Source organism: Myotis myotis, unplaced genomic scaffold (assembly GCF_014108235.1).
Source record: "Myotis myotis isolate mMyoMyo1 unplaced genomic scaffold, mMyoMyo1.p scaffold_m19_p_1, whole genome shotgun sequence".
Lineage (NCBI taxonomy): Eukaryota > Metazoa > Chordata > Mammalia > Chiroptera > Vespertilionidae > Myotis > Myotis myotis.
Window position 1 is genome coordinate 186,583,904 of NW_023416313.1, and position 16,412 is coordinate 186,600,315.

General features: G+C 39.4%; 2 protein-coding genes across 10 annotated transcripts in view; one reads left to right on the top strand and one right to left on the bottom strand.

Moving 5' to 3' along the window:
- The window catches only part of STYX (serine/threonine/tyrosine interacting protein), a 52,020-nt gene extending 45,415 nt beyond the window's left edge, over positions 1 to 6,605 (top strand). For 4 of the 6 annotated variants that reach the window (XM_036307182.1, XM_036307190.1, XM_036307230.1 and 1 more), the window contains one exon: positions 5,516 to 6,605. In XM_036307182.1, coding sequence (XP_036163075.1) covers positions 5,516 to 5,715 — 200 coding nt within the window. In that variant the 3' untranslated portion in view covers positions 5,716 to 6,605. Of the gene's footprint in view, positions 1 to 2,141; positions 2,170 to 2,741; positions 3,680 to 5,515 lie in introns of those variants that run through there. The other 2 variants (XM_036307211.1, XM_036307200.1) reach the window with 2 other exon arrangements.
- On the bottom strand, positions 739 to 15,549 carry GNPNAT1 (glucosamine-phosphate N-acetyltransferase 1). 4 transcript variants are annotated; one of them, XM_036307275.1, is made up of 7 exons: positions 15,399 to 15,522; positions 13,822 to 13,995; positions 9,925 to 10,092; positions 8,602 to 8,664; positions 4,081 to 4,208; positions 2,891 to 2,952; positions 739 to 1,761 (listed from the first exon to the last, which is right to left on the bottom strand). In XM_036307275.1, the coding sequence occupies exons 3-7, from the start codon at positions 10,076 to 10,078 to the stop codon at positions 1,614 to 1,616; spliced, it is 555 nt and encodes a 184-aa protein (XP_036163168.1). In that variant the 5' UTR covers positions 10,079 to 10,092; positions 13,822 to 13,995; positions 15,399 to 15,522; the 3' UTR covers positions 739 to 1,613. The 4 variants fall into 4 exon arrangements, with proteins under 4 accessions (XP_036163168.1, XP_036163152.1, XP_036163145.1 ...); XM_036307259.1 differs by lacking the exon at positions 13,822 to 13,995 and having other exon boundaries at positions 15,399 to 15,549; XM_036307252.1 differs by lacking the exon at positions 13,822 to 13,995 and having other exon boundaries at positions 15,348 to 15,491.
- Positions 15,550 to 16,412: the final 863 nt, after the last annotated feature.

The window sequence follows — 16,412 nt, forward strand, 5'->3', positions numbered from 1 at the left end:
AAGGTTGAGAACCACCGAAAGGAATTTGTTGAAATGCCAACTTTGTAGATAGTTTGACATCAAATTGTTCAGTGCTCAAAAATGTAATAAAGAATTTAATTTTGCCTTTTATTAGGCTTATTTTCTAACATGGGTGTATTTGGTAAAGCTCCTGTCATGGCAAGGTTGTGGGAACTCCAGTAAAGGCAAAACTAGCTTTGTTGCTTTCATGAGAGAGAGTTCAGTTCATCCATACAGGTCATCAGTAGGTAGTAGTGCACCCTCTATTGGTGAAGGGCTTCTGTGGTTCCATTTATTTATTCATTTATTTATTAAATATGTTTTTATTGATTTTCGAGAGGGTGAGAAAGAGAAAGATCAATGTTACAGAGAAACATCAATTGGTTGCCTCCCATACACATCCCAACCAGGGATCAAACCCGAAATCTGGGTATGTGCCCTGATTGGGAGAGGAACCAGTGATCTTTCAGTGCATAGGATGACACTCAACCAATTGAGCCACTCCAGCTAGGGCTGGGTTTCTATGGTTTTTTAGAAACCAACTTTAACTTACTGCCTGGAGAGAAAGCCAAAATCCAGTTGAGGTAGGTCTGAGTCAAAGGGATGAGAAACAGGTGATCTTTGCTTTCCAAGTTCATTTTATAAAGAGTACACAAAACTAATGTTATGAACCATGACTTGGCATAATAGTTCAAAAGAAGACTCAAGAAAAGCACAGACATTAGGATTCTAACAAAAGACTATTAATCATATGAACAGGTTTAATATAACATGGAATGCAAAAGATTAGAACTATTAATGACATATCTAATATGTCTACTTCAACTTAAAAAAAAAATCAAAACAGGATAGTGACCAGAATAATAGTTCTATTATATGCCAGAATTTGCTAATTCATTGTTTTAAAGTACCTTATATTTGCTTTTAGGTACTTTAAATAAAAATCATATTTTACACATAACACAGGTGGCACTTTGCCTACATTTGAATTATATAAACATTTAGATGTACATTTACATTGTTTTATTTTGAATCTTATCACATAAGTTAATTTTCATTTCTATTTTAAAAGACTGGCCAGGTTATTTGTCAATACAGCATTAGGATCAACACATGTACATTTAGTTACATGTTACATTTAGTTATGTCTAATGTATCCAATTCAAGTAATACATGGGAAATGGCATACATTAATTCATATTTAAATGTTTCTTTGAACCAAAAATATTAATTTTAAGAATGTGATAAACAGCCTTATTCATTGTATGTATTTCTTAAAATGAGCAGTACACAGATAGCAAATACATAACTCCTATAGTCTACCAAGAAATAAAGCCAAATTTTAGAAAAATACAATGCAAGAAAAGATCCAAGTTAAAAATATATTCCTCTGAATAAAAATCATCCTCTATAATATTCATTTGTAATCTAAACTCACAGCATGTCCCACCAGCCCAAAGTAATCTTCTAAATGTCATATTTGTGGTACTACAATGTTTTTCAACCCACTATTTGTGGAGGTCTCTGGTTTGTAGCAAACTATTTTAACTTGAGGAAGGATATACAACCTTGTGGCATTAGCTCCCTTGACAAATGTCTTTCTTAAAAGATTTTTACTTTAGAAACCTTTGACACATGTAGTTTTCTTCAGATACTGTATATCCAAACTTTTTATAGAAACCAGAATTTTGTGGTAGACATTCAAGGGTAATCTTATAACAGTTCAGTTTCTTGCTTAGCAAAGTAAGGGTTGATAATAACCTGAAATTTAAAAAAAAAAAGGGAGGGAGAAGGTATAGAGCATTTGTTAATAGAAATAGATTTTAGTAACAATATGAATATTTCATTAAATTTCAAATTTATATTAGAAATAGGTTTAGATCATGGCCATTCCCACTATGTATTTATTTAAATATTGTAAATGGGTAAGCATTTAAATCACTGAAAGCATTTTAGTTTGTTTCAAATATACATTATCTGATAATCTTCAGCCAATTAATGAAAGGGACAAATACTAAATTCACTCTAACCCTCTTTAAAAATAAGTTTTAAGATGATGAACACTAAAGATTGTCAATCATTTAAAAAATATGGCCTATATTTTTTTTAAGTGTTTTTTTAAATCTATTCAAATTACTTAGGAACAGTCAACATTCCTACACAAAATGGGTAAGTAATAGCTTTGTTCTTTATCATTTTTAAAGTGACTCTAATGTTTGTGAAAGTAGCTATGAGATTAACTCTTTTTTGGTTTAACTAATATGAAGTAGAAAGAAAGCAAAAAGTATACTTCTTTCCAGTATATGAATGGGATTCTAACTGCCTTAGGAGTTTTTAAAAAACTTAAAAAAAATCTATAAAAATTTACCTGAAGTGTTTTCTCATGTTTGCATACAGAACATCTTGATTGAAGTTATAAAATTATAAAGGATATCACAAAGTGAAGATTAGAATATTAGAATTTGGTCTGTTTTTTAAAGTTTTAAGTAAATGTATAAAGGATTATACAGTAAAGGCTGTTTCAATGTTTCTACAACTTAGGAGACTGAGAACATTTTGTTTTAAAATATGACAGAGAAATGGGGAAATCACCTGACTCAGCCAAAAGTTTCCTACTCATATGAGAATTTGACTATTAAAAATTAATTTATAGATGTTACTGTCTGCAAAATGGTACACTTCCAATTTCCAAAGTTTATGGTAAAACTAATGTAAAAATACTTTGTTTTCATTAAATTCAGTCATAGAGTAAATGGATTCATAATTCATGACACCAGAAAGAACTTCAAACAGCAAAATATGTTTAACAAGTATCTTGGCAAAGAACTGTAAAGTGAAACACAAAAAACATTGTAATTTATCCAGGATTACCTTGTTTCTGCTTACTTACAATTTGCCAAGCTGCTTTCCTCTGCATTCATCACTAACGACAACATCTTCTACTCTTCCTCTCTGAAAATATTACAGTGTTTAAAGGACTAAGCATGTAGTTTTGTTTTTAGATAAATCAACAAGTGATGGATGGTAAAAATTCAGACAAAAATAAGTGTTTTGTGAACTTGAACTTTACATAAACTAAAATGCAAATTATTTTATAGAAGAAATAATATAATGAATCAACTTGTGGTCTAATCTTGTTTTGTCTATCTCCTGAACCTCTACACCCCTATGTTTTAAAGCAACTCTCAAAATCTGAAGCACCAAAGGGGTAATTTTGTTAATCCATCATCCTACTTCTTGCTTAACAGCAATTTATTTCAGACATCCAAATACAATTTATTAATTTCTAATACAAAAGCCCCAAAATTCCTAACTGACAGAAAACATACCAAATGTTCCTACCTTTACTATTTCATGTTGAGTCATGAGGAATAAAGGGGCTCTATAGGCATTAGAAATGTCACAATTAGAAAAGAATGTGGTATTCTGAACCTTTTACCATTTGGAAACTGATGGGTATTGGTCTTAGTGTAGTATATTCAAAATACTGTTTTTTAAAAAAACCAACACTGGGGAGTCTAAAGACTACTGCCAAGTTTCACAAAGCTTTCTTGTTTTCTCTATGACCATATCAAATTGAATACCTTACAGAACAATTTCTAGCGAACAATTCATATTGTATGTTTTTTAACTTTTTAAATATATTTTTATTGACTTCAAAGAAGGGATAGGGAGAGAGAAAAAAAAACACCACATCAATGATGAGAGAGAATCATTGATTAGCTGCCTCCTGCATGCCCCACAATGGGGATCGAGCCCACAACCTGGGCATGTGCCCTGACGGGGAATCGAACCATGACATCCTGGTTCAAAGGTCAATGCTCAACCACTGAGCCACCACGGCCAGGCCCAATTCATATTGTTAATACATTTTCTTCCTCAAAACAAAGTGGGAAATTGCCTCTTAATAAGAGATTTCTAGGAAGCAGAACTTTTTCAAGGCAATATGCCTCTCATTTTACAAGGAAAAGTAGTGAGAAAACAGATTTGTCTAATGGAAACTCAACATAGGTTTTGCTAAAAAAAAAACAAACCCACACCTGCCCATTTTAGCTCATTAGCATTAATGTGAACACATACCTTAGCACAGGAATGGGTGAATTTATGTTCTATTATCAGAGTTGCTGTAGCAACAATCTGTCCTAAAGTCACATCTTCCACCACTGTAACATAATAATCCCCAGATTTCTTCATGTGCTCAAAAGATTCTGTGGAAATTAGAAGACAGTGTTATGTAGCAGACATTACACTGTATTAGGTGGCAAAAAATGAGGACTAGCTGACTTCATTACTGAACATTTAAAGCTATTTTACCATAATAATTTGTATTTTGTTTTTAAGAAAATATTTTAAATGACCAGGTAGTTGAAATATCAGTGATTAGTAAGTTGGAATATAGTCCATACATTTAAAGAATATGCTAGCAAGGTAAAAGACTAATCCAGCCTTTTTAGGTGAATAGCACTTATACAAATAAATTGTATATGTGCCACTTCTGTGACTAATAAATCATTACTCACTTTAAATCGCTTTCTTGAACTTTTACATTTGGCAGATATTTGAATAGAACAAAACTGCAAATTTTTAACAAAAGAATGTTTTTACATGGCTCCATTCTGTAATTTTTAGTCTGGTTTCCAAATATTTTGGTGAAAGTAGTTCTGTTTTCTCCTTGTGATCTCAAGTGTTTCATGATTACATGACTTTTTAGAAATTACAGTAATCATTTTGCTTTGTTCCCTTTGAAGGCACCTCATAAAGTAGGTGAAAAATATGTCTCCATTTCTAAGTAATTGAATAAGATAGAATAAGAAAGGAAAAGACCTATAAAAACAATCAGGGAAAAAAAGGCAATAACATACCCATCAATAAATACTTTAGAAGGTCTGGTCAAGATGGTGGCATAGGTAAACATGGTACTCACATCCTCCCACAATCACATCAAAATTTTTGACTAAAATACGGAACCATTATTCAGAACCACCTGAAATCTGGCTGAACTGTAGTTCTACAATTAGGGAATTAAAGCAGCAGCACATCCAGACTGATAGGAGAGGTGGAGATGAGGGGTAGAATAGTGGAACCCACGTATGGCAGTTTCCCTGAAGAGCGAAAGGTCCCTGCCCCACACTAGGCCCCTAGCCCAGGGTTCCAGTGCTGGGAAGAGAAGTCCCCACAACTTCTGACTGTAAAAACCAGCGGGGATTGTGGCTGAGTGACATGGAGGCTGTAGGAGCCCCAGACAGTTCCTCTTAAAGGGTCCTTGCGGACTTGGACTCCCCCTGAGCTCCAGCACCGGGAAGCAGCTTGAAAGGAAATTGGGACATTCAGGGAGGAATTAACTTGTCTGGAATCAGGGCAAGAGCTGGAGGGGCAGCTTTAGAGTCCAGTGTTTCTTTACTGAGCACTACCTGCCACAGAATGGACAGGCTGCACCATATCTGAATCTCCATCATCCTGGCTCACTTTTCACTCTGCCTGGTGATTCTGAGACCCTACCTCTTCCTACTTGCAGGCTCATCCAAGTCATTTCCAGTGGCTTTTCCATACAACTGGCCCCTCTCACCCCATGCTTTGGACTTTCCTGAAATCTTCCAAATATGCAGCAGCTGGCATCAGCATACCCCAAACCTCTCATCAGTGGCCCCAGGCCCAGCACTAGTGACAGCCTACCCTGGTCCACAGGTTGGCCTCTTCTGGGCACCTCCAGACTGAACACAAGTAGCAGCCATATGCAGATTGCTTGTAGCTCATGCTGGGTGGCTCCGGCCAGGACACAGGCAGAGGCTGACTGCACCTCCCAGGGGGCCCCAGAGCCAGTGCACCTGGTGTTCAACTTCGACCACACCAGACTACAACACTTCCACCTCCACAAATGACTCAAGGGTGGACTCAGTGAACACCAAAGCCCCACTGAAGCAAGTCCTACTCCATAGGATTGGCTCCTACATAGCAGCTCCTCTGCTGTAGTTGAAACTGGTTCTCACAGCCAGTCAGCCAGGGGGTCAATCCTTCCCAGTGATGCCAACAGTAATTAAGGCTCAACTAGAATGGGACAGTGTACACAGCTCACACAGGGCACACCTGGAATGCCCAGCTCTGGTGACTGGGGAAGCTGACCTACTGGGCCCTACAGAACACCTACTATACAAGGCCACTCTCTGAAGTCCAGGAGACATAGCAGCTCTACCTAATACATAGAAACAAACATAGGGAAGTAGCCAAAATGCCGAGACAAATATGTTACGAATGAAAGAACAGGAGAAATCTCCAGAAGAAAACCTCAATGAATGTAAGCAAGAAAACTATCAGATATAGAGTTCTGATCTGGGAGAGATTAATCAAAGATCTTATATGTATATATTCATTACCAATGGACAGACAATAGTGTGGTGAAGGCTGGGCAGGGTGGGAAGTGGGTGGAGAGAGTTAATGGGGGAAAAAGGTAGAGACATCTGTAATACTCTCAACAAGTAATGGTTATAAGGATGCTCAAGGAACTTAATGAGAGCCTCCAGGAACTTGGAATTTCAAGGAAATTAGTGTGAACATCAGCAACATAAAAAGAGGACATAAGTGAAGCATACACTAACTGAAATGAATAATTTACAGGAGATCAACAGCAGAGTAGAGATGCCGAGAATCAAATCAAGAATTCAGAATATACGGAAGCAAAAACCACCCACAAGAACAGCAAAAAGAATAAAAAATATGAAGATAGTGTAAGGAACCTCTGGGACAATTTCAAGCACACATACATTCACATCATGGGGATGCTGGAAAGAAAGAGAAGGAACAAGAAATCAAAAACCTATTTGAAAAAATAATGACAGGAAACTTCCCTAACCTGGTGAAAGAAATAGACATACAAGTCCAGAAAGCAGAGAGTCCCAAACAAGATGAACTCAAAGACACCATAATTAAAGTGACAAAGGTTAAAGACAAAGAGAGAATCTTAAAAGCAGCAAGAGAAAAGCAGTTAGTTACCTCAAGGGAGCATCCAGACAACTGTCAGCTGTTTTTCCAACAGGAAACTTGAAGGTCAGAAGGAAGTGGCAAGAAATATTCAAAGTGATGAAAAGCAAGGACCTACAACCAAGATTACCCTACCCAGCAAAGCTATCATTTAGAATTGAAGGTCAGATAAAGAGCTTCCCAGACAAGAAAAAACTAAAGGAGTTCATCACCACCAAACCAGTATTACATGAAATGTTAAAGCATCTTCTTTAAGAAAAAGAAATAAAAGGTCAAAAATATGAACAATAACATGGTGGTAAACGCATATCAACAATTGAATATAAAAATGAAAATGAACAAGGAATCCAATGAACAAAATAAACTGATGAATAAAATAGAACCAGAAAGCTTAGAAACATGGGACAAACTGACAAATTTAAGAGGGAAGGTGGTTGGGGGTGGGGAGAGATTAACCAAATATTATATATATATATGCATTACCAATGGACAGACAATAGGGTGGTGAAGGCTGGGGCAGGGTGGAAAGTGGGTGGAGGTGGTTAATGGGAAAAGGGAGAGACATCTGTAATACTCTCAACAATAAAGATAAAAAACCAAAACTTTAATAAATGTAAATGAATTAAATGCTCCATCAAAAGTTGATTGGCCCTGGCTGGTATGGCTCAGTTTAACACTGTCCTGTGCACATAAAGGTCGCCCAGTTCAATTCCTGGTCAGGGCACATACCCAGGTTTCAGAATCAATCCCTGGTCAGGATGTGTGCAGGAGGCAACTGATCATTTCTCTCTTATATTGACTTCTCTTTTTCTCTCCCTCTCCCTTCCTCTCTTTCTAAATTCAATAAAAACATTTTTTTAAAAAATTTAAAGTTGAATGGATAAGGAAGAAGTGGTACATGTATACAATGGAATATTACTCAGCCATAAAAAAGAATGCAATCTTATCATGTGTGACAACATGGATGGACCTAGACATTACTGTGCTAAGTGAAATAGGTTAGACAGAGAAAGACAAATACTATATGATTTCACATATACAGGGTGAAGCAAAAGTACTTTTGTAGTTGTTCGTATGGAAAAATACACAAATAATAATACAAGAATAAACTTTTGTGTACTCAAAACTGTAAACTTACTTTTGCCCCAAAGTATGTGGAATCTATAAAACAGAGACAAACTCATACATACAGAGAACAAATTGATGGTTGCCAGATGGGAGGGGGGTGGGGGCTGGGTAAAAACAGTGAAGGGATTGAGAAGTACAAATGCAGTTACAAAATGGTCACAGAGATGTAAAGAACAGCATAGGGAATATAGTCAATAATACTGTGATAACTGTATGGTGCCAGGTGGGTACTTGAAATATTGGGGGAACACTTTCTAAAGCATAAGACTATCTAACCACTATGCACTTAAAACTAATACAAAATAGTACTGAATGTCAACTGTAATTGGAAAAAAATTCTTTTTAAAGAGACCAAAAATAGCTAATTAGCTATCTGAATAATTTCTATTTGAACAAAAATACATATAGTATAGACAGAAGAGATCTCTAAAAAATAAAATAAAATCTTTTTTTTTATTTTTTTTTTCATTCAGAAAAAAAAAAGGTGGTAGTACTTACTCATAAATTGTTCAGGATTGACAACTCCAGTCTCTGTCAGCTGACCTAGTACCTTAATAAAACCTAGTTTTGCAAAAAGAGATTTCCAGTCATGAGAAGAGCAAATGAAAGAGATATCAACTGAGGCAATGTATTAAATAAGCAGGTGAGATCATGAGCAATTATTTTTTTAAGTTTAATGAATCCTTTTAAAATTATTTCAAAAGATTAAATTAAAACCCTTTATTCTTTCTGCAATCACTACATAAAACAAAGAAAAATAGGTTTAACCAAAGTTTTTCCCTGCCTAAGATTTTTTTGGAGTATTAACCTTAATTTCAATATGTTCAATATTTATAGAACCAGCGTGTACATTTCTCAATGTAATTTGCATTAAATATAATGCAAAGGATGCTTCATATTCCAAATATGTGCTTTGGTTTTACTTAAAAGTGCAAGATTCTCAATGACCAAATATGATACTATATGAGATGTAAATAATTGTTGAGACTACAATTTTTAAATATTCCTGATTAATTTCATTCATGTTAATGTGGCACAGCACATTTTAGAACTTTGAGAATCTTTTTTTTTTTTTTTGTAAGATATTTTTTATTGATTTCAGAGAGGAAGGAAGAGGGAGAAAGCGGTAGAAATATCAATGATGAGAGAGAATCATTGATTGGCTACCTCTTGCACACCCCCAACTGGGGATTGAGTCTACAACCCGGACATGTGCCCTTGACCAAAATCAAACCCAGGACCCTTCAGTCCTCAGGCCTATGCTCTATCCACTGAACCAAACTGGCTAGGGCAAACTTTGAGAATTTTAATGTCTATACAGTCAATGACAATTTGACCAAAATTAGTTTCTTCATATTTCCTACCACAGGGAAAATGGACTAAATTGACTTTTGATTATGAAAATTTAAGGATTTTGGAAAATTCAGATGCTAAAAAATGAAATAACATGTAGACAAAATCTTTTGCATTTTATCCAAGGCAAATTATCTCTATCCTTATTCCCCATCTAGCTTCTTAAAGATTCTTCCTTATGTGCCATTACACATGATAACTTCTTCCTTTATAAGCAGTCTTTTGGCCTCTTATAGGAAGGAGCCGTGTTGTACTTAAATCATTTGAAGTATTTCATAGTAATACATGGTCTTAGCCATGACACATACACATTAGAATTGTGGTTCTCAGTCACTTTAAAAATGAAATACAAAACATAATCTAAAGTCAAGTATCATTTTAAAAAATTATCACCATCATCAGAATGTTTGTGGAGAAAACAGAATGCTAACTACAATTCTAACCAGGGTTTGTTAACTGAGTCCATACCTCTATTTAAATCAGCAGTACAAAGAGGCCTCAAAACCAAACCTTCTCCAGGATTTGTTGGGGAAATGGCTGGAGAAAATGTAGCTGTATTCAGGCTCCAGTCCACTTCTTGGAGTAGACTTGGGTCAAACATAGGTGTTTCATCAGGTATCATCTTTGCAGTAAGATCTAAAATAAAATTTTAAATTTTAAGGCAATTTTAAAAAATACACTTTTGTTGATTTCAGAGAAGAAAGAGGGGGAGAGAGATGGAAACATCGATGATGACAAAGAATCATGGATCGGCTGCCTCCTGCATGCCCCCCACTGGAGATTGAGCCTGCAACTGTGGCATATGCCCTTGACTGGAATCGACCCAGGATCCTTCATTCTGTAGGCCAATGCTCTATCCATTGAGCAAAACCACTAGGGCAAAGCATTTTATTTAATAGAAGAAAAGTTACTATGATTGCTATACCCAGTTAGAGAAAATATTCTATTTGACACCTGCCTCTAGCTCTTTGAAACATAGATTTTAAAGGTGTATATCAATAATACTAGAGAACCGGTGCACGGATTCGTGCACTGGTGGGGGCATGGCCTGTGGGAATCGGCCCGCTGTGGGAGCGCCGCTCATCCAGGTCAGCCAAGCGGTAACCCCACTGTAGGAGCGCACTGACCACCAGTGGGCAGCTCCTGCACTGATTGTCTGTCCCCTGGTGGTCAGTGCATGTCCTACTGAGTGGTTGACCAGTTGTTCTGATCGTTCTGCCATTCGGTCGCTGGGCTTTTTAGATAGATAGATAGATACATAGATAGATAGATAGATAGATAGATAGATAGATAGATAGATAGATAGATAGATACGTAGATAGATAGATGATAGATAATGCCATAAAAAAAACAATGCAGGTAAAATTAAAGTCCATTTAATGACAGAACAATTTTCCCAACAACCCAGCTCCCAGCTGTTCCCTATTTCATAAATCACAATATGCTTAAGGGCAACTCTTAACTTTTCCTTAAAGGTTGATTAAATTTCTGCCTGTATAACCTGATGTGACTATAAAGGTAATGCTGTAGAGTAATAGAGGCTTTGGGAAGGTGGGATACTGTAATAATAGAAACTAACATTGTTCAGCACTTAATGTGCCAGGCATTGTTCAAAGCACTTGATACACTACTAATTCAATTATTTTGATAGTCCTACAGGGAAGGGACAATTATTATCACCACTTTAACAGAGGAGGAAATGCAGGCATACATGTGCACTAATTTACCCAAGGTCACAACATTAGTGGCGCCAGGAAACCTAGGTATGGAAAGAGCGTGAGCTCTGGAATCAGACCTGGGGTTCTAATGTCACTGACCATGGCTACGGTAGGTAAACTCTGAGAATCTGTTTTCTCACTTACAAAATGGGAAGAAATTACTGGCAGGATGAAATGAATTACTGTATATAAGCACCCAACAGTGCCTGCCACACTTCAAGTGTTCAATAAAATATCCTTTAGTTAGCAAATAATTTGAAATTCATGTTTATAAATTCTTAATTTTTTTTCACATTTAAATGAATGAGGTGAGCAGTGTGCTGGGTACAGGTGCTACAAAAAGAATGACAGATCGTCTATTATATTTATGTTAAACTAATAATTAGCATTCTTGGATAGGAAAGAACAACTTTTTTTTAAATCAGTTTTTTCTTTCATTTCCCCCCTCAAAAATGATGCAGATTACGGCCAACAGGCATATGAAAAAATGCTCAAAGTCACTGATAACCAGAGAGATGCAAATTAAAACAATAATGAGGTTATCACCTCATACCTGTCAGAATGGCTACCATCAACAAATTAACAATGACAAGTACTGGCAAGGATGTGGAGAAAAGGAAACCCTAGCACATTGCTGTGGGAATGCAGATTGGGACAGCCATTATAGAAAACAGTATGGAGTTCCCTCAAAAAATTAAAGATGGAACTACCAGCTGACCCAGTGATCCCACTTCTAGGGATAGAGCCTAAGAAACCCGAAACACCGACCAACAAGTATGTATGCACCCTTATGTTTGTAGCAGCACAATTTACACTAGCTAAGATCTGGAAACAGCCCAAGTGCCCAGCAGTAGATGAGTGGGTAAAAAAGCTGTGGTACATTTATACCATGAAATACTATGCAGCATTGAAAAAAGAAGACTCTCTTACCCTTTGAGACAGCATGAAGCAACCTGGAGAGTATCATGCTAAGTGGAATAACTCAGAGAAAGACAAATATTACATGATCTCACTCATTTGTGGAAGCTAATTAACAAAATAAACTGATGAACAGAGAGGATCCAGAGACCTGGAAGCATGGAACAGACTGGAATCTCAGAGGGAAGGCAGGGGAGGGTGGGTGGGTAGGAAATAATCAACCAAAGACCATATATATATATATACATGCATAACCCAGGCTTTCACCTTCTAACGGACAATTAGAAGGTGAAAGCCTGGGGGAGGTGGGTGGCAGGGGAGGGCTTGAGGGAGTTAATGGTGGGGAGAAGGGAGACATATGTAATACTTTCAACAATAAGATTAAGAAATAAATACATAAAAAATTAAAAATATATATAAAGGTAAGTGGACCCAGAAAATAAACAAACTCAGATCATATTATATTCTAAACAACACTATACCTGGCTCTAAGAATAGTAAGGGAAGGAAATAACTTTTGATGATTAAAACAATCATTCCTATCAATTTAAGCCTACAGTCCGTTTAAAACTTTTTTTTTTTCAGATAAACAACAGTAATTTTTTTTAGTATATATACATCTCAGGTGGGGCTGGGGACATATTTAATCTGGCAAACCTATGGAACTTTTTTATAGGTTAATTTTAGTGCAGGCATGTTAGTGTTTGTCCCTGATAAATGGGCCCCTGAGGCTTACATGTCTATTTTTATCTGAATGATGGGTAACAATATTGTATTTTAAGTATGCAGATTAACAGGCTAAATATCAATTAAGTAAAATGAGTACATTAAATTCAGATGCCAGAAAGTATTAAGAATTTAACTTCCTCAAGGCAACACATTAAACATTTTGATGTTCATGTTATTTAACAAAGTTGTAACCATGAAGTTTAAAGAAAGTTCAGAGGGGAATTCAGATGAACATAAAGACAATTTCAGCCTGGCCAGCATGGCTCAGTGGTTGAACTTCAACCTATGAACCAGGAGGCCACTGTTCCATTCCCAGGGAGGGCACATGCCTGGGTTGCAGGCTCCCTCCGCAGTGTGGGCCATGCAGGAGGCAGCCTATCAAGGATTCTCTCTCATCATAGATGTTTTTTTCTCTCTCCCTTCCTCTCCAAAATCAATATTTAAAAATCAATGAAGCCCTGACCGGTTTGGCTCAGTGGATAGAGCATCGCCCTGCAGGCTGAACGGTCCCGGATTCGATTCCGGCCAAGGGCACCTTGGTTGCGGGCACATCCCCAATGGAGGGTATGCAAGAGGCAGCTGATCGATGTTTCTCTCTCATCGATGTTTCTAACTCTCTATCCCCTTCACTTCCTCTCTGTGAAAAATCAATAAAATATATTTTAAAAAAATAAAACTAAAAATAAATAAAATAAAAATCAATGATACTGGCTAACATTTATTGAGTGCTTTCTATTTGTTAACTCAAAAATACAATGCATATGTATCATTATTCTTGTTTTGCAGACCAGGAAGCAGGCATAGCAACTTGCTCCAGATAACAGAATCAATAAGGAAGAGACTTAGGATTCAAAAACAGGCAACAGGGCCGGCATCATGGTTGCACAGGGTCCCACACTTGGATTGTCTGCTGCCACTTTCTTGCCTTTACAAGGCCCACATATGCCTAACAGCCCAGTAAATGCCTAGAGAATGAGTAACAGATGGTGTTAAGACTTACCTGGAGGTTACATTTCAGAAAATCCAGAAGGAAAAAGTTTTGCAGATTGCCACAGTGATATAACAAAAACCATACACCAAATTCAATTTTACTAGGATCACTTCAGGTTTTCATTCTGTTGACTATTCTTTGGACACAATTCCAACAGTTGGGTTCACCAGCCTCTACAGCAGACTGGGATACAAATGGGGGGTAGGGAGGAGCTGCTGCTAGAAGCAAGCAATTGAAAGGAACAAGTAACAGGCACTGGGAGGGAAGATTTTAAAGTTGATTTTAAAACTCTTACGCATTTCAAGAGCTCCTGGGGCACCACTATACTACTTCATTACATTGTTAATGGGGAGAAGGGGAACATGTGCCATTTGGGAGTAGGGTTAACCTACATACACTTTATAACAATTTCAATAACAATTTGAATTTTTAATCTAAAGAACATTCCATTTGCTGATGACTTCAATAAGCCTGGCCACATTACTAAACTGTGCAATTACACTTCACCTGGGCATTTTTAAAAGTATTTCTTGGTAGCTTATTATATCCTTGTAATCTAGGCATCATTCCCAGTCTATGGACCAGGAAACGGAACCACGTGGAGCTTCAAGGAACGGACCCCACCATAGCACACAAATGGGTGAACTGGACTAGAATCCTATCTTGTTTTCCCATCGGAGCTCTAATTACCACATTAAATTAACACCCGTCTTTAATATCATCGCAGCTGACAGGTAGCTCTGTCTCCTCTGTGCTAAAACATGTCTGCGAACCCTGCCTAAAAAGAGCTAAAGGATTCTTCAGCTCCATTCCTTGATTCGTCCGTAAGTGGATAGCTCCACAACACTACCCCCATAATCGCCTGTTTAATTTAGTGTGAAAAGGAGTTCGGTTTACATATATAAACATAGGCTCCCACAAGAAAAATCACAATACTCCGTGTTTCTAGGGGTAGAAGGCCCCGTGAAAAAAAGACAAAGGATGTCCCTCGTTCCCGGGTGAAAGCCCGATTAGTCAGCGCAGCAGGTGATCTTAGAAGCAGGAGCACCTCCTCAAGGGCTCACAACCGCCGCGGGGTGCACCCCGGAAAGGAACGGGGCGGGGTGGTGAGGAAGGGGCTGCAGGTTTCGTGCCCATTCAAAGCCGATGGCGACAGACTGGGCAGCTGCCTCAATTCCCATGCCGACGCCTGGTGAGCGCAGAGTTAGTTTCGACCCCGGCCCCAGCTTGGGCCCTGCCGGCGACACCCTTGCAAGGCAGGACCACTGGCCATCACCCCTCACCTCTGCTCCAGGCGCGTCTGCTCAGCTTGCCCCGAACCGCGCTCCACAACCTCGTGTGCACGCACCCAGCTGCCAGGGTAAACGCCCGGCTCCCCGCACGGAACCGCCCGCTCCGTCCCCCACCCCCGGGGCCTACCTCGCCTCCCCCGGCGGCAGGCGCACCTGTCTGATGAAGCCACAGCCCGGTCCACCACGGGCCCCGGGACCCCCGGCGCGCCCCGCTCTCGCTCCCGGGCCCCCAACCCTCCTCACCCCTGGAGGCCCCGTACTCCGCGCTCCCCTCCGGTACCGACGGGCTCTTACCCATCCGGATCCTGCTTCGGCGCCAACCCCACCTCCGGCACCTCCCGCGCCACAGTGGCCCGTCGCCGCCGCCGCCCCCACCAAGACGTGGCAGCGCCAACGCCTCCTCCCCCGCCCCGCCGCTGACGCAGGGCCTGGCGCAGGGGCCGGAGGCGCGGGCACCTGGGGGCGGGGCGCACCCGGGGGCGGGGCGGGGCCTGCGGCTATAAGTCCGCGCGCGCGGCGGGGGCGGGCACATCCCGGGACTCCGCCCCGCAGCGCCTGGAGGCCGGTTCTGACCCCGCTCCCCGAGGCCTTTCCCACCGCGTCGGTACGTGGGTTCAGGCGGTGTGGGCCTCGGGTTCCGTCCGCTCCCTCCGCCCTGCTGCCCCTTCCCTTGATAGTCAGTTCACTAACCGGGACTTGGCGGCACACTGGCCCCCGGAGCGCCTCACCCCATTTTCTGAGTCACAAATCCAGCCTCCACGAGGCTGCATGTTACTCCTCCTTGGAGGCTGTTGTTTTATTTCTCCCTCAAATTCTTTTTGTATGAACATGGGGTTAGGACACTAGTTCCCAACTGCAGCGATCTTGCCGCCCAGAAGACAGTTGGCAATTTGGGGAGGTAATGTCAACCTCATGTCTGGGGGAGAGCTGGTGCTGGCATCTCTCCAGATGACGGAGGGTATAGCGGTAGAGGCCAGGCATGCTGCTGAGCTTTCTAGGATGTACAGGACAGCGCCCCACGACGAGTGATTGCCTGGCCTGAAAGGTCAGTACTGCTGAGATCGAGAAACCCTGGCTTAGGAGAAGAGAAGGCCTTTCTGTGAATTCCCATTTCCAAAGCGTTTTTACCTAACTAGCACGTGTACCCATTTTACTGATTACCAAACAGGTTCGGTAATTTACCAAAGTTCCATAGTTAGTAACCCCCCTTTCTTGCCTTGTAGCATACATTTGCAAAGTATTTTGGTCTAAAACAATATTGTTCAAAGAATTAGCACTATGTATAGTCTGCCAGAAATTGTATATTTT

Bases quoted from the DNA above. Each gene is read 5' to 3' on its own strand.
- GNPNAT1 (XM_036307252.1), bottom strand. From the start codon at position 15,402: ATGGGTAAGAGCCCGTCGGTACCGGAGGGGAGCGCGGAGTACGGGGCC. The intron at 10,093-15,347 runs GTGAGGAGGGTT...ATTTTATTTTAG, and splicing joins GGAGTACGGGGCCTCCAGGG to ATCTTACTGCAAAGATGATA. The intron at 8,665-9,924 runs GTATGGACTCAG...TTGCAAAACTAG, and splicing joins TACTGCTGATTTAAATAGAG to GTTTTATTAAGGTACTAGGT.